At 45.2% G+C, this 25,258-nt stretch overlaps 1 protein-coding gene across 1 annotated transcript in view; it reads right to left on the reverse strand.

Moving 5' to 3' along the window:
• Window positions 1–25,258, reverse strand: part of gli3 (GLI family zinc finger 3) — a 90,975-nt gene that overhangs the window by 13,154 nt on the left and 52,563 nt on the right. Inside the window, 6 exon segments of the mRNA XM_084565994.1 lie at window positions 116–256; window positions 1,137–1,250; window positions 2,273–2,492; window positions 3,746–3,947; window positions 8,890–9,051; window positions 12,116–12,318. Coding sequence (XP_084422120.1) covers window positions 116–256; window positions 1,137–1,250; window positions 2,273–2,492; window positions 3,746–3,947; window positions 8,890–9,051; window positions 12,116–12,318 — 1,042 coding nt within the window.

Here is a 25,258-nt window from a genome sequence, read left to right on the forward strand (position 1 = left end):
AATGAAGTGTATAGTAGACCTTCTTTTTACTGAAATCAGCTGCCTGTATTAACCGACTGACACAAAGTTGTTGGAAAAATATAAGGTTTGTGGCTTTAAATGTAACACTACTCACTTGTACTAGCTGCTCCTGGGTGTCAAACTCGCGGCAACAGTTCTCCCAGTGGCAGTTTGTCTCATAAACCACCTCTGGCTCCTGTTTGCTCTCATCCTTGTCTCCTTCCTCCTTCACCAGAGTCATCCCATCAGGATGGTCCTGCAGAACAAGAAAAGTCAGCATTAAAATAAAAATATGCAACGTGGCCTAATAGGGTTGGATTTAACATTAGTCCATATAAATCTGTCATAAAAGATATATTTTACATGAAAGGGCAATAATTGTTGGATAGAGGTCTTGTCCACAGCTGCTTGTGAGAAAAGTGTGGAGAGTGGAAATGTGCCACTGAAAGCCCCTCTCTGTAGCCGGGGGTCGTTACGCGACGGGGCCGCGGCGAGCATTTGAGGAATCTAACCCCCTCTTCCTGCTGTAGGTTGCTCTATTAGCCCAGACATATTTCACTGTCACAGTCAGATTTCTGGGCAGAGCAGCGAGCCGGTGTGGGCTAACACAGGAGAGGCCGGGCTTCCACTGCACGCCTCAGGCTGTATCTGCTGCCCGAATATCGACTCTAATAAGGTTTATCCCGCAGATGCAAACACTTACTCTTATCACTTTTCTCTTTCGTTTTTTTCGTTTTTTTCTCCAACCACTTAAAATTTTGATTAAACAAAAGCAAAAACAATTTCCTTTCTCGCGTCCCGAAGATCAATGGATTGTTTCGCTTCGGAAACCGATAAGAGCAGGGTGGGAAACTAACACCAAGGAACTGACGCAGGTGAATAAATACACTCTGTGGCTGGTAAGCTTGTCTATTGTTGGAGCCATGTTGGCAGGTGACCAGGACGTACAGTATACGGGCTTCCTATTCTAGTGGAGGGGAAAAAAATCTAAAAATAAAAGCTGGTGAATTCTGGGATTTACCAACCAGTGTGTTACCCTTTTTCCTGAACGTGATCAATTTTGACAGATGGCTCCAGATTATCCACTGAGTCGGTTGCTTAAAAAATAGATTTAGGTATTTGTGGTAAATCCCCACCTGCACGCTCACCGCGCCTGGGCTCGGCAGCTCTTCCTCTGGTTTCATTTTGGAGCGTTTGTGGTGCATCGGGTCTCCTGTGCTGCTCACAGCGGATTCACTCGTTGGCTTGGCCTGTGTGGAGAGAAAAGTGCTTGAGCATTCCCGACATTTATTTGATCATTTTGAGCCTCCGAGTGGCGTGGTGTTGACTGTTCGATTTTTCCCATTTCATTTTTCAAACTCTCCCCAGTTTTTATCCTTTATAATATTATTAAAAATGCATGTGATGCTTATAAGTCAATTATTCATTTACTTAATCAACCAGAACAAACAACTGTGACTGAGCCGTAATGAATCCTGCATCCCAAAGTTTTAACTGAGCTAATGAAAAAGTATGCAATTCAGTGTATCACATTAGCCGGCCTAATCATTTGCAATTAAAACAAACTCAAGAACCAATTCAGCCAATGGATGACCCGACTTTGGCCCTTTGCGTAAATACGGCCTTAGGGGAATTTTTGTTTCGTACCAAAAGAATTAAACTTCTGGAAAAGGATTTGGGGTTTTTTTGCAGGCTTTCTGCTCCTACATCGTCCTAAATACAGTAAAGGACGCTGCTCTCTGTCTTTTCAGCTTTGATATTCAACTGTGGCCCCTAAGCAATATTCTGTTTACTCAGGAAAGGCGATTTTTGGTGTGCCCAATTTGAATGAGGCCTCGTTTGCGATAAAAATTTAAGGCATGGGGAAAACAGCAGGGAGGAGGGGTGATATACTTCAAATGTGCGCCCGCACATACAGTAAGGGTTGAGGAAGGAGAGGAAAAAGCCCCTTTGGATCCATCCATCCATGTCAATATTCCCTCTCTATATCCTTGCTCTCTCTCTAGTGATTAATGGAGTCAGCAGTGGGATTCTATGCTAACAAGCCCCTTGTTGTTTGCTGCAGGCACGTTCTCGGCAGTCTAAAAACAAGAGACAACACAAGTAGGAGGAAACTCCCAGGAGAGTCGCGCGTGGAGGGGGGGTCCTGCCTGTACGTTAGCTCGCCGCATTCCGCTCCGACGCGGCTGGCATGCGACGCCGCTATCTATTACCCGTGATGATGAATCGCAGAGGCGCCGGCCGCCGCCGCCGCCGCCGCAGCCGCTCTCACCTGTGAGGAGTCGTTGGAGATGGCCGAGCGCTCGCTGGCGCTGAGCCCGGATGGGGGGATGCCGGGCACGGGTCGCTGGGTGGCGAAGGCCGGCGTCGGGTGGATGAGGGGGGGGCTGTGGCCGAAGGCGGAGCTCACGATGCCCGGTTGGCGGCCGATGAGCTGCTGGTGCACGTGCAAAGCCACCGGGGTCGGAGGGTAGGCGAAGCTCAACGCTGGGCTGCGGAAAGCAGAGAGGGGGAAAAACAGTTAAAGCGGGTGACGTGATCATAAAAGTAAAATAAAACTTCTATAAAACATCGTCTGCAAAGGCAATGAAGCAAGTAAAATAGGGGGAACGACAGTGAATAAATGGATTGTTCTGGATAGCTCCTCATCCCTGAGGACAATCTGACAGGAGATGGTGCGGTAATGCTGGAACCACGAGACTGTCGGTAAATCCATGCCAATGAATGTTCAGCTTGTTAACACAGTGAATTATCATGTGGTCTGTGTAAGGCAGTATGTCATTCTTCCACTGGGCAAATGATACAGATGATAAATAATCTGAAGTGTATCCTACAGCCATGTAAATAAAGCTGAATTATTTTTCAGTTACAGTTGCTTAAGCTGTATTTTATTAACCCGCATCCTGAGTTAACTTTGTTGATCATAAATAAATCCCGGGAGCCCGTAAAGCTCTCCCGGGGTTTGTGTAGCCACTGCTGAACCGCCAGATAAACACAGATCTGTGCGGCCTCCATTCATCCTGAGCCCCGACGCCTCGCTCTCACCGCGGCCCCATACGTCTGCTGATCTTATTACGAGCCGAGTGGAAATCAATGGGCCGAGACACATTTGGGGGCCCATCCGCTTGTCATATCAGTCATCAGTCTGTTGGCTCTGGCTATTTGGGCCCTGTCACTTGGACAGTGGCCGAGCGTGCGGCGTGATTGATCAGGCTCCGCTCACAGATCGCTGATCAATGGCTGTGGGTGGGGCGATGCATCTTTCCCTTTCCCCTTCTCCTTTCTTTTGCTTCCCTTCGCTAGCCGCCGGTACTGGGGCGGGGTGATGTATGCGATGTTTCCGCGAGGGCTACGGGATGACTGACACGAGCCGCCGGGGAGGCAGAGCTGACTGGCTGGATGGGAGATCGTCACCCACATGGGGGTTTGACATGGACGGCGCACACACAAACGTGCAGTTGCTCACACCACCGTACACTTTCTTTAACATTTTGTCTTACACAGCATTCCCGATGGGCTGTTGGTTATTGGCACATGTTTAAAAATGACTCACAACAGACAGATTTCTGTTTGAAAGTGACTAAATCAAAGCAGAAAAGGCTGAAATATCCTGACTTCTAGTCCATAACACGCATCAAGCTCCCGAAATCCTGACTCCTGTAACTCCCAACCCCAACCCAAGGTAAACCTGATAACAGCAGCCTATGAATATAATGGCTAATGAAATAATACAACAGTCTGCTACCTGATAGCTCCAGCAGAGAGGTGGCCGTAGGAGCCGCTGGTGGAGGAGCTTGACCGGGAGTTGTTGAGCATGTTGACGAGGGAGTTGGGCGAGTTGCGGATCATGGTCTGCAGGTCAAAGCTGTGCTCGGAGAGGGGCGAGATGGGCAGGGGGCGCTTCCTGCTGGGTCTCGAGGGGAGCCTCGGGCTTGAGAAACGGGAGTCTGCAGACCAGAAGCAGAGACTGGAGTGAGAACGGTGAAAGTGACAGGTTAAAATGACTTGTTAAACCGTACCTGTTCCCTCAATCCGTTTATTTTTCATTCATGTCTCGGTTAAATTCTGAAGAAAAAAAAAATTGACCAAACTTACACGTGATTTTCTGTTTGACTTCATCCAAACTCTAACCTAATCTAACCCTAGCAGATGACACTTTTGTCAATCATCAGACAAAAGGCCCATCTGAATGCGTGTTCAGCTGTCACTTGATGCACTGCTTGCATTTCATCCATGAGAAAACATGCCTTTTATGTTGGAGAAATGCTCTGACTGTGTATGGTAATATTTAATCAAGTCCAATTTGACTCGTTATTCAAATGCAATCAGTGTTGACTGGAAATACTAAAAGGGGGTTTGAAAAGGTAAAAGGCGGAAAACAGCGCAGCCATTCTCCGCGCGCGCACAATGAGCCACGGGTAGAGATTAAAACATGACTTTTGTTGTCTTTTCACACGGAGATGTCACAAACAAGACAGAGAAAAACGAGGGGGGGGGGGGGAGACGGAAGGAGGGAGAGGGGGGGGAAGCGCTGAGGGGATGTCGTGCTTTGTGCGTGAACTGACACAATGACTTTGTGACTCAAGACTTGGAAATAAAACATTTTGAGTTATTTCATAAAGGCAAACAAAACCAGCTTACCAAGCCCCGATAACCCCCCCTCCATATTTACGTCCCCCACAATCCATCCATCTCCCAAACGTAAATGCTCCATCTCTCGTTTGACACATCCAACGATTACAGAGCGCTCCATTCACATGGTAATCAGAGTGTGTGGATGTGGATGTGTGTGCGTGGATAGCGGTGTGGTGGCAGCGGTGGTGTTCTGGCATACATAGGCCGCAGATTCGACTGCAAGACGGAGCTATACAGGAAGAGCAACACCCCTTTACATTGCCATTGTATGGAAAATCTTTCTTTTTATGCATTGGTAAAAAGGAGCACATGTACAATAAATACATACAAACCCCAGAGCACACATTTTTGCTGTAAGGAATATAGCTTCACAAGACACGCTGGATAAAATCATACATGTAATTCATCTTCAAAAAAAATATGATTTATCATCTTGATTTGGACAAATCCAACCTTCTACATCCCAAACGTGACACATTAAACAAGCCGGGTCCCAGCCCGTGCGAGGGACAGCCTCCACTTGTGGTGTATTAGGGGAGAGGGGAGGCATTGCTGAGGAGCAGGGGCCCGTGTATCCCACCACTGCAAGGCCTCATGGGAGTGGTGTTTATTAATGCGCAGCCCAAATGATAAATCGGCCAACCGGGGGAGACGGAGAGAGGAGCGTCCCGGCTCGTAGCGGGACTGTCCCTCTAATTTCCTCTTGATTTATGGACGGGATGGCTGGTTACTCACCGCGTCATTAATTCTCGTGACCGGGGAGGGTTCGGACGGGCCAGACTGATGGCGGAGGAAATAAAAGTTGGCTCCAAAACTAGGGTTTGAACCCACACAGACACGTCTCGGGGCCACCTGAGAGGGACGCTGTCACAGGGGAGGGCTGGAGCGTGGATATAACGCTGCCCACATTTTATTTTTGCGCACCACGAACCTTGATTTGTGGAGATGGAAAGACAGTAGGGCAGGCTAAACCATGAGTTTTCATGCAACATGGCCACAATAATTATAAATTCTATAAAAAAGATCACGTGTGGTTAAATAGATACAATTATTTTCTGAAAAAATACAGTTAAATAAGAATATTTTTTAATAAATTTTCCTTTTCCTAGTATTGTAATATTTAAAGTGGTTTTAAACACACTATAATGTACAGTTTAAGAACATTTTATTTCATTATTCAACAGCTTTCACTTATAGGAGTTATAGTTGTTCACAAATACATTAATAAATGCATTTTAATGTGTTTAAAAACCTATATTTTGTACAAAATTCTGCAATTAATCAGATTATATAAAAGAATTTCAGTGTTTAAAAGGCTTAAATGTGAGTAAAAGCAAACCGGTTCATAAGAAAAAAAAAAAAAGCAAAGAGATTAAAATTAGCTCATAAAGACCACAAATAAAGACTTCAGATTTTAGTCATAGTGATCCATGAGCGCCGCGGTGCTAATTAGGCAGTGCAAACGCAGACAATGGCCCATTAAAGCACAAATAGGAAGGACAGGCCCATTGTTTCATTAGCAGAGCTCTGTCTGAAGGTAATTACACTGATTTGAAATAGACTAAAATAGCTGCAGTAACATGGTAGCCCAGATTATCAGTGAAAGCCTCTTGATAGACTTTACTCCTTTGTAGGTTTTTTTTTCTTTCTTTTTTCTGAAATCCACCACAGCTTTAAAGTGTTAATTTCTCAGGCGCGGGAACACACGTTGCTGAAACATGATGACTTATTACCGCCAATGATCACAGGCGATTTTTAAGTGAGGAGCGCCGCATCTCCACTTAAATTTGGCCCTAATTGTTTTGTTTCAGTCTATTAATCTTAAAAAGTGACACAGAAGAAAGGATATCTCCGGTGATGAATGGTGGGACATTCCAATTCCCACTTAATAGCAATTAATTTTCTGATACCCGCACAAGTTTGGCTAGTTTTAATTAGTTTGTTCTGAGGAATACGGGGAACTTCACCCCGGATTTCCATGAAAGCAGCGTCTGCCTGACTAAATACATTCTCATCAAAGGGAGCGGGGTGATGCTGTCCGACCTTTCTAAGATTCAGTGTGCGTTTAATTTCCTATTTACACTTTAAAATAACTCATTAGCATAAGTCCTCTGCACACAGTCCTGAGCTCAACACATTAAGACAATAGCTCATTTAAATCACGTCAAAGTAAAGTTGCAGATACCTCCTCCGCCGTGGTTGAGGTGGAGCTTGATCTATATATAGTGCAGGGTAGGTGTGTTGTGAAAGTGCAATTTAATGGTTGAATTCCCACTGGGGCCACCCATGCTTTAATGTGCAGGTATGCAACCATAATACTTGAAGGTGCAATCCCCGTGGAGTTAAATGTGATAGGTTAAATTTGATAATACTCCACGCAAAACTGTTAATTCCTAAAAACACTGCAGCTTTTTATCATGCAGTTGAGACCTGTAACATATTAGAATACAGCCAATATAATCACTTCTAATCACAGTTTTAACCTAGATGCGTAGACATTGTTTGGACAAAATCCATACTTAATGAGGTTGGATAACAGCGTTCGACAAACGCATAAAGTTGGCGTCCACTGAAATCCTCTCCCGTTTAATTGTTATGAATCAAAATTATAGATTTGTGGTTCCATTTCCCAAACTGAGACACCATTCATGTGATTTTAGGACAGAATGTGGACGCCAACAAACAAGAAATTTCTCATGTGACGGCTGTTTTCAAGCATTTCCGTGACATTGAAAACCAAAAGAACGGATCGGGCGAGGCAACTCTTCATACCAGCAGGGGGCAGTAGTCTGTATTTGGCAATAAAAAGGGGGAAACGGGAAGCGCTGCTATTAGCTGGAAGGCTAGGAAGCTAGGATGGTCTACAAACCGTCTTACTGAAGTGGCCTCTCCTGAATCATGCTGATCACTCTATGTCCACAGTTCATTCATTCTAGATCAGGGATGGGTAACCTAAATGATGGAGGGGGCCACAATTTTTCATCGACACTACCAGAGGGCCACATAGGACAGCGCACTTAACCAGATATGATAAAACTGCCATTTTAAATATGTTCGTGTGTGTATAATTAGAATATATTTATATATATATTTATAATTATATATATGTGTGTGCTTATTGAAGCAAACAAAAAATAACCATTTACTGTGATTTTTATTTTTTAAATTAATTTGTGCATTTCTACACCAAGAAACAGTTTAACATTTGCCCTGTATATCCACTCTACCTCACCACTACCAGCAGTGGGCACTGGTAAAAAACCGCCTTTGTTTGCGTACTTTTGATTTAAGGTCCGCTATGGTAGCAGCCCTTGCAGCTTCAGTATACTTCTCGTATTTAGCTTTGTGCAGCGTGTTGTGGCAGCAACTTAAATTAAAATCTTTCATGGCAGATAGCGTCTCTAAACAGACTAAGCACATAGGTTTGCCTTTATACATTCTATGAACAGATAACCTTCTTTCACCTGACAGACACGATTTTCTCGATCAAGTTTTCTCTTTCCTCCGCTTTTAGCCACGGCTCAACGTCTCTTCTTCACCGGTAGAGAAGACCCGGTGGAAGCGTGTGCGAGGCGTCGTCTGCATTAGAGGCGCCATCTAGTGGCCAACTGTGTCATTACAACTGATTCAGTGCCGCAGAGGATACAGATTTATAATTTTCAAAAATTAATCTAAGGGCCACGTCGAGTGAGGTCGAGGGCCGCATACGGCCCGCGGGCCGCCAGTTGCCCATCCCTGTTATAGATAGTTACGTGGTTAAAATATATCCACCGCCGATTCAACATGCTGCTGCTAGGGGTTCAATTAGTGGCTACGCTGCGAGCACACCGCAAAAACTGGGGCCGGGAACATTCACAGAGCATGCAAGTGACAAAACTGTAACATCTGCCAAATAAGGGCTATTTATGTCCACCATTTTGCTTCGTGCATGATGTCAATCAACTTTCAGTGTTGTTGTTCCGACTTTGGGATATTTGCGTGAACCTTTCCAGTTAGAAACTAAATTTTCAGATTTTTCCGACATCACACAAACAAACAATAAGTGTTTCTTTAAAATTATACTATAGTTGGGGCCATTCAAACCATTTAAAAACCTACAGAATTTTCTGTAAAATGCTAAAACTAAAGCTGAAACAAACAATTCTTTGAAAATGAGCTGCTGTATCTGCATGAGCCGTATCTAGTGAAACTATATATAGAATACATGAGAGAATCCAGAAAACTTGTCTGTGTGTGACACCAGTGCAGACTTACTCTCCATCGCTTGCAGATACTCCATGTGCAGGGCGCTGGCGCTGCTGGCCCCGGCCGTGGACGCCACCGACGGGAGCAGGTCGGTCGCGTAGGGGCTACGGTGGCCCGCCAGCAGGGCCATCTGGTGGTAGTACTCGGCCGTGGTCAGGCCCGTGTGCGAGGCTGGCGAGGGGAGAAAGGGCCAGGTCAGCAAAGAGGAAACGAGACGACCAAAAAAAAGTCAGAGAGGGAGAATTTGAGGTAAAGAGAAGGGGAGAGTTATATGTCGGCGGAGGAGAACACGACAAGGAGAGCACCTGTGCTGCATTATAAGACGTACGTTCATTTACATTAGATGATAATCAGCTCAGCAGAACAGTAATGAGCACATTAGCTACACCATCAAGTTAAGCAAAACAGCTGCACGGGGAGCATCACCTGAAGTGGAGAGCCTCGCTGGGAATTACCGGATGCTTGCTCAGAGATTACAGTGAGTGTGCATTAGTGTGTGATTGATGCGTTCATGCCGAGAACAGCATAACCGATCGCCTTACAATGCACTTCTTAAACAGCCTTTTCTTTTCTTCTTACAGTTCCTTGATCACTTGGAGGGAGTGTAAATATACTGTACGTGTGTGTGTGTGTGTGGTAAGAGTATGTGGGCTGACACATCTTTTGCCAAAGATGGTGCTCGTGCGTTGTACACAGCAGGGCTGCAGTCTGCAGATATGCAACCTGCTCCTCGACTCTGCTCCTTTAAACTCTGCAGGAAAACAAAAGGCCTAAATCTGCCCAGATAGATCTGCATGCATAAAGATACAGCAAATGATTCTGCCTCCACTCCACGTTCTCTCCCTCTCAAAATGCCTCTCTTTTCCAAGTCGTTCCCTTAGTTATAGGGTGCTGTAAGTCTTTGAACCGTAGCCTAAAAATAAACATCTGGCGGTGGGCTCCCGTATGCAAATACTCTAAGAAAGAGAGAGGGAAAAGACTAACACTGCGGTTTTGGATGCAAACATGGAATCGGTTCAGACCACTGAGTGCTGCAGCTCTTTTTACCCCTCGATTGGAGAAATAAAGAGAAAATAAATAAAGAAACGCTGCATGTGGAGATTTCCTCTTAAGGCTTCCCTGTATGCCTGCATCCATGATTGGCTGAATGAATGGAAGAGAAAAAATTCTAAATTAATTCGATCTGGCTTTTATGTCTTCAGTAGAAGGGGGGAGTTTCTTAATTGTCTCCAGTGTTCCGCCTTAGCTTTGCTTTTGCATTCAACCATAATGTGTCCCATTCAGAAGCCATGCGCAGAAAAGGGCTTTGCGGAATTTCTAATTCAGAAACGCTGGCATACGAGTGTGATCCTTGGGGCAAAATCGGGGGAGAGGGGGAAGGCTGTCAGTGTGGCACTCGGCGCGGAGAAGGCAGAGACATGCCTCAGGACTCGGTGAGCCACCGGGCGCTCCTTTAGCACAACAATAGGATCAGGGGCAAGCCTTCCTCTGAACCTGCTCTCGTGTTTAAAAAGGGAGAGAAATACGAAAAGAGGGGAAGCAAAAAAAAATAAAAAAATGCAAAAAGCAAATGTGTGGCAGCAAGAGGGTGGCACTAAATCCCACCCACTTTAAACCTCCATTAGATTCTGTTAATTAATTCATCATTATTCAAATGTACTTTTTGCATAAAAAAAAAATATCTTTGCATACTGAAGCAGGAGGCTCACTGTAAGCGCGGTGATATACTAACAACACAAAAGCCGACGGCTTAATTAATCACCGGATTGATTAAAAGAGTAATTAGGTGCCTCATTCACAATTCACGGCATTATGGAGGGAAACAGGGATCATGTGGTAGGTTGGAGAAACTATTTTGACTTAAAGCGATCGGAGGCTGGCGCGCATTATGTTGCGGTAACGGAAAATTGGAGGGTAGAGACTTTTTGAGCGTGTGCTTCCAGTTCGCAGGAAGAGGGATGCTGGGAGTCGGGGAGAGGGGTCGAGTGAGGCCGCAAGCAGACACTCTCGGTCTTCACTTAGCTTTTAACGGACCCGGGCGAGACGAAGTCGAGTGTACTGGCGCAGAGGAAATGCCCCTGCTATCTGCCATTTCAGAAATACACTTCAGCACAAGGCCGGGGAGCTAAAGTGGGTCTCCGCTGATCCTGAAGTGCCAAAAGGTTGATGGCTGAGAACGTGAGGGACGAAATGGGATAGTTCAAGACCTCTAAGGTGAATGGAGATATTTTTGCAAATATGGTATTTTACAGTTTTACTTTTTTGCTCGGTTGTTTGCTAAATTTTCTGAACTGGTTTCTAGTACAGCAACTTTTTTTTTTTTTATCACATTAAAAGATAAAAAAAAAAAGGATTGAAAGCAACAATTATTTTCATTATTGGTTAGTCTTTGTGATTAAGAAAAATTGTCACACAAAACCCACATGTTTGATTTTATGACAAATAACAGAAAGGAAATCTCCTCATTTGCAAATCTGAAAGCACAAACTATGGGATTAATACGAATTAATACATTTATAGCTGCTTAACTTTCTAAAATCACCTTTTAATCCTAAGCGTTGCCAAAAATCTATTCACTGAAAGTGGCTTTTCCTTTTAATATTTTTTAACAGCAGTGTTTTGTATCAGGTTTTTTGATATATATAATTGAACTGGTTCCGGTGTCTGCTTCAATTGATTTCCCAGTCAAAGTCCATTTTAAAATCTCAGGAAAATGTTCCCTGCAGGACACCTTAACGACCAACACTCCCTGTTTTCCTGCCTCCCTCCCTCTGCCCCCGCCCTCCCAACCCTGAACTTGAATCCGACCTTTTTTCCCCGAGTGCAGTGTAACTGTATGTGACCCTGCCGCTCACTGATGCATCCTCCAGAGGTCTCTGACATGACTCACAGATCAAACGGATTAGCCTCCCCTCCAACCTGAGCCCCCACCCGTACGGATAGCGCTGCACTCATAATACTCCCATCCACCGGCTCCCTCGCTCAGATAACATCGCGCCAACCCCTGGGTCTTAATAGAGATGGATCTGGTTGCCTCTCACCTGACCTCGTCTGATCTCAAACGGGAATTTAACTGATACAGAGATTCCTCCTAATAGCGATCGAAGCCCTCTAATCAATTTCAACAATTATTTTTAAGGGTCTGCTGGGGCCTCATTGCCCGTTCTGTGGCATCCGTGTTGCGGGTGTGCATGCATCACGCTTTGTGTGTCGTTGTAGGTTTCACTTTACTCACCATCTGCGGGGCTGAGGCCCCGGGTGGCTGACAGGACGGAGATGGAGGGGCTGCTGTGGAGAGAGCGGATGTAGTCCATGTATGGGTTGATGTAGGGGTGAGGGGGGTGGAAGGGCGACTCCGCCCCCACGGACGGGTTCCGCTGGGGCGAGATCCGAATGAGGGAGATGTCGGAGAAAGCCGGACTGGCCAGCCCAGGAGGCCTGCAGAGACGCGCAGAGAAGAAAACACGTAAGGGAACATGACATGTGCGGTAAAAAACAGCCGTCTGCAGAGACAAACGTGAGAGATTTCTGTAAACACGGAGGACAGTTTTTTGGATGACGATCATTTGACAACACATTCGCGGTTCTGAGCGTGAAATCTGGTTGAAGTTGAAACCAGTGTGAACATTCCTGCCGTAGACTCCCACCGCACAACTCCCATTCTCCACCACGCTTATGAGTAGATTCCATTGAGCTCTTCTGTCACAGAGTTTGTGCAAACAAAACATAAATAACTCAATTTCTCCACCAAGTTAACATCGCGCTCGCTTTGTTACTTTAAGATTTCACTACCACGGCCAGACAAATAGCCTGTGACACTATCTCTCCCCCTCCATCTGCAGAGGAGAGAAGAGAGTGCTGCATTCCAACTGCTCCCTACGCAGACATTTCCTCAGATCAAAGGCAGCTTTCACCACTGCGTCTTAATCAGAGGGAAACGTTAGACCGAGCTCACCGCTGGCCAGAGCCCGACAAGCAACGCTACACCACAACGCTACATCGCTCAGATGGCTTCAAACTTGGCTCTGAGCACAAACCGTGTACAAGAACTACACATGATACGATGCTGCACAAAATCCATCGCTAACGTCTCGCACGCGAGTCGTTCCTTAAATAGAGGCACTATCGGGCTTCTCTTTATCCAGAACCTTTACTGAGAATTGTCTCTTTTGTGTGAGATGTGAAGTAAAGTTGAGAACAATCGGGAAAAGTTCTTAGGAGCCAACTTTGAGATGAACTAATTTGTCTCCCTTCTTATAATTGGTTAGGAGGGCCTGGAAACTCCATAATGATGGCCTTCACCACAAAGGCCTTCCCCTGAGGACGTGGAGAAATCCACATATCAGCCAGACATTAACAGGCTAAAAGATTAGACTGAATTAGCCCCTCCGCTTCTCCGTGGCTCCCCAGTGGACCAGCCTGCTGTGACAAAAGACCCCAGGAGAAGGGGCGGATGAGGGGCTGAGAGGGGGAGAGAGAGAGAGAGAAAGTGTGGGTTTAAGAAGGAGGTGGAATGAGTGAGAGACCTGGCCGACGGTTCGTCTCGCAGTGACCTTGAGCAAGGCCAGGGGGAGCGGAACAGCCCAATTACGGCCTCCGCCCCGTCCCCTGATCCCCTCCCGGCCCCATCGTCCCTCCACTCCACAGCCAACTTAATGAAAGAGCTCAGGCCAGTGTCAATAATGAGCGCTGAGGAGCGGAAACAACACACACACACATACCGGAGGAGAGACCCAGACACACTACTACATGTGTGTCTGCACAGACACAAACGAACTCCGTCTTTCTGTAATTAGCCCAAAGGGGCGACGGGAGAATCTTTTTTTTTAAAGGCCTGTGTCACAACATGCCTCGTGACGCCAGAGGGAGGCGTACGAGAAAAAGACAACAGCCCTCTCAGGAGGAGAAACCCGAGTTAAAGCGAGCAAAGGTGACATCTTCCACCTGACGTTCCAACACAACAGTCATGGAATTTTTCTCACCTCCATTTGATTACTGCGTTCTTGCACGTCAGCTGTCGGGACGCCCATGGGAAACGTTTTTATTTCCTCCTCCCTCGCAGGCCCACGGTGAGGGTTCACTTTGAAACAGGTGCGCGTGTGTTTACGTGTCACGCACTCACACGCCACCATTACATGCCTCATTTGCAGGGATCACAACACAGCTGCAGAGAGCGACGCACACGCATCTCACACACGTATATGCGCTCCGACCAACACAAACACAAAAAACCTGCTTTGTCACTGACGCACAGACGTGTTTTTCGATCGTTTCCCGCACTTGATTTCATTTTTATTTATTTTTTTTCTTCGTTTAACGGCAAAGTATGTGGAGCAAATATTTCTGTCCTAGCTGTTTTTGACATTTTATACATAGAAATATGAACCCAGGACGAAAGGTAGAAGAGTTTGATTACTTCTTTCCTGCTTGAAGGGAGCCAGACACCCACTCTGAGCCATGACACTGATTAACCATGTCATGCATTGGCTGCGTCTCCTTACACTGACCCCAGCTAAATGCCTCTGCTTGCCTTGTACGCCCAGTTAGAATAAAACCAGAGCCCTACTGGAAGGCTCTGGAAATAAAAGGACACAGCACACATGTAGATTGGTAGGAAGACAGGGACAAGCAGAAAAGGGAGATACCAGTTGTTGAAGGTTAAAAAGAAAAAAAAAAGGGAGAGACAACAGCGTGAACAGTAGTCAGGAGTATGTGAAGATATGAGCTATGAATTGGGGAGGGAATGGAGGAATAGAGAAGAGTTAGGGCAGTGGGGGAGTTTGAGAAGAAAGGGAGGAGGAGAAAAAAAGATGTCTCAAAGGGGGCAGAGCCAGGTGTGAGGGGATTTGAGGAGGACAGCGGAGAGATGGATAGTTTGGGGGAGCGCAGCATGGCTCTGTACATGTGAAATGCGAGAGAGTGGCCCGATCCTCCGCATTCAGCTGCAGGGGCCGGGATCATCTTAGCATCTGCCAGCGAGCATTAATCAACATGACGAAAGGAAGCAACCTGACAACGTGCAATGCGTGTGTGCAGGAATGTTCACCCCGTGCGTGTAGGTGTGTGGCAGAGCAGCAGCATCTTAAGATACACCTGATTTGAGATTTACATCAAAGCCGCTCCGCAGGGTTTGCAGAGAGAGAAAGCTAGACTCCTCTGCTTCCCTTCATAGGTCTCTAATTCCTATTAACCCTCGCAGAAGACATCTTGCAAACAAGGCACAAGAAAAAGCCCGCACTCCTGACATATGGAAGCCATTTCCTTTCACGTGGCCTTGCTTAAACCAGCCTGCGCCTCTTTAAGGCATCGCATGTTTACACGGGGCGGTCTGTGGATTTTAAGCTGTCGTCTTATTTCACCGGATGAATATACACTTGCCAAGTGAAAATATGCCCCCAGAAGACTTTTGAGATTTTATGGAGGGGCGTGTGTCCATGTGCGCTGGCCTTGAATCTTTGTTTGGAACGAGGTTACATCAACACTAATAATTTCTCTCGGTGTAAAAGCTGCAGAAACACACAGTTGTGGCGAAGGTTGGTGGCTCCACTTAGTCATAGAAGGTACGGCTGCGGTGAAGCCGTCAGGCCTGGTGGTGTTGACACAGCGGTCTGCTAAAATGGGAAACGGCGCTTTGCAAAATATTTTCAGCTGAAACGGTTGCGCATGACATGAGATGAAGATATCTGGATGTGTACTTTGCAGGAAATTGGCGCGTCTGAATACAATAATCCAACAAGTGCGCCCAGCCTATTTTCATTCATAGCTTCTAGACTGGTCTGAAACAGAGAGTTGAGAAAGGAAGAATATTAAAGCCAGCACTCAACTGTAGCAGAAGGTAGACTAAAAGCAAGGGTTAGACTGCAACTGTTCTGTGTGTGCTGGGAAATGTGAAAAATTCTGCTTTTATTATTGGAAACTTTACAGTGTAGTGCTCCGGACACAGCTAGCCTGACGCCAAAGAGACTGCCTACTCGTGCAACATACGCTAACATACGTATGCTAACATACACTCTGCATCTGTGTGAAAGCAAGTAATCCTCCATACCAGCAGGTGGCAGTAGTTTGTGGTCACCAATCAAAACGGGAAAAAAAACAGGCAACCAGGCAAGCAGGAAGCTGTCGTACAGAGCTAGCCTTTACACTTAAAATAAGAAGCAAGCTATGAACTGTGATTGTTTCCGCTTGGTAGTAGCATGTATTTTTGGCTGCTTCTTCATCTCCACAATTTTCGAATCAATTGTTTTGGATCAATAAAGAACACAAGGAACACATCAAGCAAAGTGAACTGAGGAGGTTCGGAGATACAAACATTTGTTTCAGACGCCATTGTTGAAAGTGAAGCACGAAGTAGAAACAAAAATTAACCCGACCAGCAAAAAAAGACACAGCGCCGACTAGTGCTTGGGAGGTGTTTTTACAGAGCGAGCCAGACTGACGAGCGCACAAGTATAAATGTCTCACAACTGCGAAGGCTATGGCCTTAAGGAATGGGAAAGTCATTAGAGCAGCATTTGTTTTACCACTCATTGGGAAACTCAGGAGAACTAAAGAATTTTCCTTATAAATTACATTGTCAAAACCTGAACTTGTTTCTTGGCCTTCTGTCTTTGAATCCCTGCGACCTACATTAGTCCTACAGTCAAGTCTGACTGTGGCATCACGAATTTTGACCCAAAAAGTCACTGCTGCCAATGGAGGCTTTCACTATTCGCGGTAGCAACATTACTAAACACATTTCTCTTTCAGTGTAGTATCCAAGTCAGTAAGATTATGCTAATACAGCCATGCAGGGCTAAACAGAAGGATGTACAACACCTCTGTAAAATGTACAAAACAGGGAGTGCACACACATCACACTCGTGGCCACGAGGGGCTGAGCGAGGTGGGAAGTGAGAGTTTTGGAGGGAATTGGGATCAGTCAGGATGTCAGGTTCTCTCCTGACCGAGGCTGACAGCATCACACACACACACACACACACGCACGCCCCCTCCCCTCCAACCTCACCTCAATCTCACCACCTCATAGAAAACCTGCACCACCCCCCTCCGCCTCCAACCACCCTAACCCACCCAGCCACAGCAACAACGCTGCCACCGCTCTGAAAGCCTAAACCAGAGAGGAGGAAGAGAGGGGCTCCTGACAGCGGAAACAGAAGCACTTTAAAGCTCCAAACCCTTTCACCGAGATCAAAGGGCCATAGGAACAGAGCCAGCTGAGACCCAAGGAGAGAGGAGAGGGAGCTGAGACAAGGGGAGAGAGAGAAGACAGACAGACTCAGAGACACAAACAGGGGAAGGTAGAGATACCTTCGTAATGATTCACAGGAGAAAGTCTTCATTAAGTTCTGCCACTAAAGCACATTTCAGTGACTTTGAGTCATATTAAACTTAATTCAAGTGTAATTTATGACAATGAATGACATTTGACACATGCACAGCAAACAGTTGCCGTTTCATGCCAGAAAGACATCTTTTAGTAGATGGATGGGTTCGGATCAAGCAGCAACTTGCAGAGCGAAACTAATAAAGTCAACACTGAAGTGCTAAAAACTGCAGTTCCTTAAAAGGACATGTGAGGTTGGCTCCGAAGGTGAGTCACTCCCCGTCTTAAAACGCCCAACTTTACTGCAAAGATAAACATTTTTCCAGTCTCTACAGCTTATTTCCCCAAGTACACCCCTTTGCCCCCTTGATGAATTTGCCAGAGCTGTGTGAAGTCGGGCACTGATAAGATGAGGCGCCGCACCGAGCTTCAAAACCACTCTTCATGAAATATGGGTGACGTCACAGAAGCTTCGTCCGTCGTATTATACAGTCAATGGTTTGTGGATGGATTCCACAACATTACACGAATGTTTTACACATTATCATTTCATGATTCTACGAAATGACCAGCAGTGGAAAGGATGATTCCACTATTGTTTCATTAAATGTGATAGAGAGGTTATGGTGTGTAAAAGAAGTGGATCCAGCTACTGTAACGTCACCCATTTGTTTGTGGACTACTATTTTAAAGCCCTGAGGAGCATTTTTCGTGATAGCCATCTTGTTTTTTTGTTTTTTTTTGGAGCATGTAGTACCGTATTTGGTGGCGCTAGTAGTAGTGAGAGTCAGCCACGCCCACGTCTGTTTTTACCCTAAATGCATAATTCCAAAATGAACATTACGCAGTATTGAAGACGACTTGAAACTACTGACTGAGACCATAAATGAACTAGGAATGTTTACGGTGACAGATCAACTGCAAAACACGCTGATCTGTTCCATGGAATCTGACTGTTATAGAGACATCAGAGTCGCCCCCTACTGGCCATTAAAAAGACTCAAGGCTTTAGTCAGAGTCGGTTGGTTTTTGGCCTGGCTACAAGCAGTTGCATGTATGTGAAGATGCCATAGACTGTATATAAATATGTACAACGTGTCGCCACTTCCTTGCATTGGCCAAACTGACGCTATTTTCCCGGGAATACGGGCAGCGGCATCTTGCGAGTTTGGAGCCAGAGCCAAATGCCGCACTTCCGCCAGACTCGCTCACATTTTCGTTTAATTAATACTACGCTCTGCTCTACCTTCACCAGTTACAAGGAAATGTTGGATTATACACTGTACTTATTTTTACATTTTCTCTTTACGACGCAGTTGGCATGCCAACTGGTGGTCACCATTATGTCACATCTTGTTTCTATAGCGTCAAATAACTAACTAAAACGAAACTAATCCAAAACACTGACACTTGAACATTCATGAACATTATATTAACTACCTAAAATGACAAAAACCATCCTTGAAACAAATGTATTTGACGTATATTTTCGTGTTTTAGTTTGGCCCAAGCCTCCACTAACATGGAGGAGGTGGAGCTTATGACCTATACTGCAGCCAGACACCAGGGGGAGCTCTACTTGATTTGGCTTCACTTTTGAGGAGCAGTTCTGCCGTCCATCTTAATACAGTCTATGGAAAATGCACATCGGCTAGTGTGTAGACTACAACGCTGCTGGAGTGATAGCATATGTTTATCACCGGGAGTCAGGCCCGGCTGCGTAGATCCATAACTATTTAGTTCAAGTTGTCTGGTCTTGGTATTTCATTGCATGCACTCTGTTTAATTTTCAGTAAAAAAACAAAAACTGGGAATTTGTCCTCTGGCCTTTTCTGCAAGCCTCTGCGGTTATACAGTTCATGTAATCCAAATTTCCTCCTTGCAGACTAGCAGCAGTCTGTGCTTTGAGCTTTTCTTCTGGCCGCGGAGCTGGCAGGGTACGGCGAGGTTGCCAGGCGTTCGGGGGAAACTATGTCCCCCAAGAGCTGCGAGGGCTCCGTGTGACCCCCTGACATCAAAGGCCTGGGTGGGTCCAGGGGGTGGGGAAGGCTTTCTATTCATGGTCACATCAAGCAGGATTCCCTCTCTGTGGGATACCTCTGGAGGCGTGCCAGACATTCCCGTACACCGCACAGTCAGTTCACACACACTGTCCAGTTGAATACCCCAGCACTCTCCTTGAGTTTCTCCATCTCCTCCCCTTGTGTGTTTTAGTCACACTCACACTGTCTACATATAAGCAGCAGAAGGAGAGCACACGCACACTTGTCCTACCGGAACAATGTACAGTACATCCCCTTAGGCACGTATCACTTCCACGCTGCTGGAGTGATAGCATATGTTTATCACCGGGAGTCAGCGAGTGTGACAGGCTCAAGTCATAACATACGGGTCCAGGTGTCAGAGGCTCCGCTTGTAACTGCTGTCTCCGTGAACTCAAGAGGAGTCACGAACCCTGCCGAAGCTGCGTCACATGTGAAAAATGCGTTTTGTTTTAGATCAAGGCTCCACTTCTACAAAGTCAGGGGATTACGCTTTATCAGAAAAAAAAAAAGATAGAATCACATCTTGTCACGTCTTGTGCCGGCTCCAAATTACGACTGAAAAAACACGTTTTGAAAAGTTTATGTTTGGCTTTTGCCACGCAGCAGGGGCTTTTTTTTTTTTCTTCCCTTTCACAGGCTGTTTGGAAAACCATTTTTCCACACTGCAATTAAACGTAATTTCAGCCATCGAGATAAGAATGTCTACCAAAACGAATCAACAGAGTGTATAGCGAGAAAAAGAAAAACATGAAAGTGCAATTGCACAAAATGAGCCAGCCTTTTTTCCTGTAATTTCAAGGGGGCTGGAATCAGGGAATAAACATGAGACCAGAAAAAAGAAAAAAAGAAAAAGATTTTCTTGTTCCTTTTTTTGTCCTCTCCCATGCTTGATTTTGTACTTTTACAAATGGAGCGATCGCTTTGAATGCAGAATTCCACCTTCATCTGTGATTGCGGCAAATTACAATCTTGATTGCTATTTTTTTTTTCTTTTTTAAAGCAAGAGAGCACGCACAGGTGGAATTAGCTCTCAGTCAGTGTTTTGAGTTCCTCTGGCATGCCTCGGGCTAGAGAGAAGACAGGAGGGGACTCCTGGGTGTTAAAGTGTTAAACTTTTGAAAACAGGGAGGAAGCACATCTATCTTTCTCTTTCCTCTCAAGTACTGTCTCGATGGCCCTGATGCTTTTACACAAAAAACTCTGCTGACGCCTGCAGCTAAACAGGGTTCAAGTTCCACACCCCATCGCCCTCACCACCAGACGAGTCAGGTAATGAGCATGCGTGTCTGTGTGTGCAGCCTACAGGTGAGGGGCAGGCGAGGAGAATGAGTGTGGCCCAGGGGCTGCGGCTCCACATGATCCCCCCCCCACCTCCTCCCTCAATCCACCACGTCACACTGGGCCGCCGAAATGAGCAGCCGCACGGATGGGCCCGAGCAAATCACAAACAATACACGGCGCTACAAGACAGCAGAGACACACCGCTGGAGATGGTTAATCCTTCAGACTGAGATCTGAGGTAGAACAAGAGAAGGGGAAGAAAAAAGAAAAAAAAAAAGAGGGGGGAGTCGGGAAGAAAGAGGAGGGGAGACACAGAGGGAGCAGAGCAGGAGCATCAGGTACAAGACACAAAAATATATGTTTCCTTCCCGGCACTGAAAATCCTCTCAGAGTGAAATCCATCACGTTTTCCTAATACACACTTCTCGCAGAGGAGGAAAGGAAAGCCGGACAGAAGAACGGCAAGCGCTGGTGGGAAAGTGAACAGACACAGCCTACTTTATTCTGGCCATTTCATCCATCTTGTTGGGCTAATAAAATGTCAAATGTAGTTCCTTGATATTTAATCATGAAGGGGCTGAATGCGTGGTGGTGCCATTCTCCGGCTTGATGAAGCTTCGGGAGGCTTAAACACAGACCTGGAGGAAATTTAGAATCCAGCCGGAGGAGGAGGATTTTTTTTTTTTTATTTATTTTTTTTTTCACAAACAAGCAAACAAAACTGATACGAAGGAGAGGGGTTTTGCAAGTTTTTCCGGCTTTGTTCAATCCCTTTAAATAAACTTGCATTCCTGTTTGAGTGAAATCACTCACAGAGAGGTCAGAGAAATGATGGACATCGTGCACCCCGCAGCTGCGTGCATGACTCTGCATATTTGTGCAGAAAAAAAAAAAAACTTCACAAGCTGACGTCCCCCCGCAAGGAAAGCGATGCATCGTGGGACGCAGAAGCGGTGAGGGGCTTCTTTTGGGAACCGTGTTGCAAACGGCATTATTAGATGAAACCGTTCTCCACCACGCTATCAGATGTTACGGACGCCACATCTGATAAAGGGAGATAACGACGGGCTGAGAGAAAAGAATCGCTTTATGTGATATGAATTAATTTTCATTGGTGAGTGTAAAAGGAGGGGGATTTATTTATTTAATTTTTTTTGGTGATTTTAAAGATAAACAAATAGAAAAAGGGAGGAAGCCACGAGAGAGGTAATGAACTAATCCCCCCCCCACATTAAAACTGTCACTGGTCTTTAGCGGAGCTCAGCCCGGCCGAAAGAATTCCACCACCGACACGTGGGGATGCCTCACATGGCCGCGTTCAGGTTCCCTTCAATCACTCATCGAGGGCTCGGCTCGGAGAGATGGAAGCGAAAAGGCCGAGGGAGGAAAGGAAGGGAGGGATGGAGAGAGGATGGAAAACGAGGAGAGTTGGGAGAGGATTTATGACCCTGTTCCCCTGGTCTCGTTACTTGCTATAACTGGCCCCCAGAGTGGGATCGCAGGGTCTGGAGCCCAGAGATCAGAGTAATGGAAATTCCACATTTCTGCACTGCTACAGCATGACGTCTGCAGGGCACAGGTTGAGTCAAAAAAAAAAAAAAGAAAGACTTTTAAGAGCCTTGAAATAAAATAGATTTTTCTGCATTAGGTAAGGAAAGACCTTTCTAATAAAAAATCATTATATTTAAGTGAGGGCTTCTTTTACTTTTTTTTTTTTTTAATATATATTTAACATGAGTAGCAGACGTCAGGACAGCGGCTCCCTGAGGTTGCGGTAACGACGCGAGGCGGCGTGCTGTCAGTGCACAGCTTATATCTCGACAGTCGCTGCTGTTCTCCAATAAGTCTCCTCCAATGAGAGGAGGGTCCTTTACAGAGCTCATTAAGAAGCGACGGTCTGCCACACCCATCAAATAAGTCAACGGTGAAACCACTAGAAGCTGCTTTTACGCGTGCGCTCTGCGTGAATGAACTGCATCCTGCAAAATTAAATGTTAAAGTTTGCACAGGAGCGCTGTTTGAATTTGAAATTATACAGAAGAAGAGTCGGTTAAATAATTATTCGATCGGCAGCCGTTTATTTTTAAATCATTTCAGTCATTTTTCATATGAATTTAAGTCTCTAATTTGAGAATTTGTTTATTTATTTTGGCATATATCATTATGCACGCACTGCTAAAACACCACGTGAATGCATCACCTCGGCCTTTTCCCCTCTATGTTATAATATTTTAATGGCAAAACAACTAAAAGGCGAACCATCAGCAGATTAATCAGTGTTTGCAGAAACTGCATGCAATTTCTAATGATTCAAATGCACCAATTAAAGCCTTATTTTTGCAACATCTATAAATTTAAAATGTCTCAGATTGAAAAAGTGTGAGCGTGACCTGCAAACCTAAATAATAAATAATATCAAAATTATATTTCAACTCATTTGATCTCATGTGTAACGGTCAAATAAAAGACAGAAGCTGTATTGCAAAAAAAAAAAAAAAAGAATAAATAAAAAATGTCAGAGAAATAAATAAATAAATAATGCAACGCTAGAACTCTAAAATCACTTCAGACTTGTGGTGTGTGTGTGCACACAGGAGGATGGCTGCACACACACACACACACACACATTAGCGCAGAGCTGTTGGCACCTGCCTGTTATCTCTTCCCCTCAGACCTGGTTTTCCATTGTGCTCCTTGGGAGAGCTACAAATTGAGATCTCAAACATGAAGAGGGGGCAAATGACTCGTGTATGGGGAAAAATCAAATCTGCTAATGTGTTACATGCGCAAACTCGCAGGGCCTCCTATCAGGGATTAATGTATTCCTCTTTCATCGAAATGTACCTTTTTCACCAGCTACTTTTAATGGAGCCTTAAATTAAATTTCGACCGCGCAGTAACACTGAAGAGATTACAGCCGGGATGGGAAATATTTGTTGAATGAATAATCGGGCCGGAATTGATTTGCATGGATAAAACGTTTTGTTTCTTTTTGTTGTTGTAGTTGACAATTACAGTTTGCATTTAAGATGTTTTTAAATCCGTTATTTTAAACATCTAAAAATCATGTGACGCTTGAATTAATGGAAATGCAGATACACAAAGCAGCCTCTGCAGAGGTAATCCCAGCCCAGTCAGTAAAGTAGAGTGTTGGAACATGTCTTAGCAGATCGTCACAGGTAATGACTCAACCCTAAAACCTTTACAGGCCTTGTCAAATATCTGCAGTGCCAAACTCTTTTCTTTTTTTTTCCCCTCCCAACCTGCTGGATCCATCATTCTCAAAATACACAGGTGCCTTCAAAATATCACGGTCCCGTGCACAGGCAGAGGGAAAGAAAAAAAAAAAAAGAAAAAAGACTACGCTGCCCATTTAGGCTTCTGAAACTGGTGTATTACAAAAAAATAGATATACTGTAACTTCAATCTGCCCACATTTCTGCTTAGGCATTTATCTCCTTTCTCTCTAAATCCTGAAATTGCCTCAGAAAAAAAAAAGAAAGAGAGAAAAAAAAAGAGGAGGGGAGAGATACTTTCCCCTCATCGCACATTTTCACAGAGTGGCGCACAACTTTCTTTCTTTTTTTTTTTTTTTTTTTGCTCCTGTGAAAATTGAAGCGGCTTTATGTCAAATGCGGCTAAAGCCAGCCTCTCCATATCAAACAACGCAGCGCGAAAATTACTGTGGCGGTGATAAGGCTGCCAGATAGAGTGGGAGAGGAGAGAGCAAGGGGTGGGGAGAAAACTGAAAGGAAGTGACTCTACTCAATTATACTGCAAAATTGGTATGACTGAATATTTTTCATTCAGGTGACTGATAGTATCAGTGAAACTGCAATGCAGATAAATAAAGGAGCCTTCTGTCAAGAATAAACACCATTAATCATGAAGCCAGCTACTGCGTGACCGCCTGTCCCCTCGACTTACTCCATAGAGAAAGTATTAAAGAGTCGGGGAGGGAGGGAGGGGGGGAGGGAGGAGGAGAGATGAGGGAGGGAAAGCAGTGACTGCACCAGAGAGGGGTGACCTATGAAGTCACACAGAATGGGTTTTGGACAGTCGGGAGAGGACGATGAAAAAGTGGCCGTCGTCTTTCTGCCCCCGCGTTTTGGTGACAGCAGCCGTATCTGGACAGAGATTATCAGAGGCGATCGTGGAGTAATCATTAATTCCTAGTGTAATTTATGGCCTCGCTTTACATTCCGGCTTAGTCTAGACAATATTCAAATGTGCATATTGATGGAAAATTGTCAAACGCGCTGTTTGTTTTTTTTCCACGAAAAAGATAAAAATTATATAAAATTACGTGAAACGGTGACGACAAAACCAGGGAGAACTCTACGGAAATATAAATTATGAAATGACGCAGCAGAGTGGAATCACAGCCTAAGCAGCCGCTGATGAGACTGTACCTTGCAGAACATGTCCCCTCCAGCTGCTGTAAAAGCTACACCAGCTCCTTTTGTCTCCCCGTTGTTTTGCAGCATGTGTGCGTGCCTCCACTTGAGTGCGCGAGCGCTGCAATGCTCGGCCTCGTCCCATCTGGAAGGAGGTGTTGAGATAAGACCCTGGTCTTTATGCTAAGCAACACGCCGCTCCTCCGTGCCCAGATTGGGCGCTCTGACAACAGTTTATGTAAATAACAAAAGAACTCGGCACACATTTTTTATTTTTTTTTCTTAAAAAAAAAGAAAGAAAAAAAGAAGCACCCTCCGTGAGGACAAGCGAG

Source organism: Chelon labrosus (genome assembly GCF_963514085.1).
Source record: "Chelon labrosus genome assembly, chromosome: 18".
Lineage (NCBI taxonomy): Eukaryota > Metazoa > Chordata > Actinopteri > Mugiliformes > Mugilidae > Chelon > Chelon labrosus.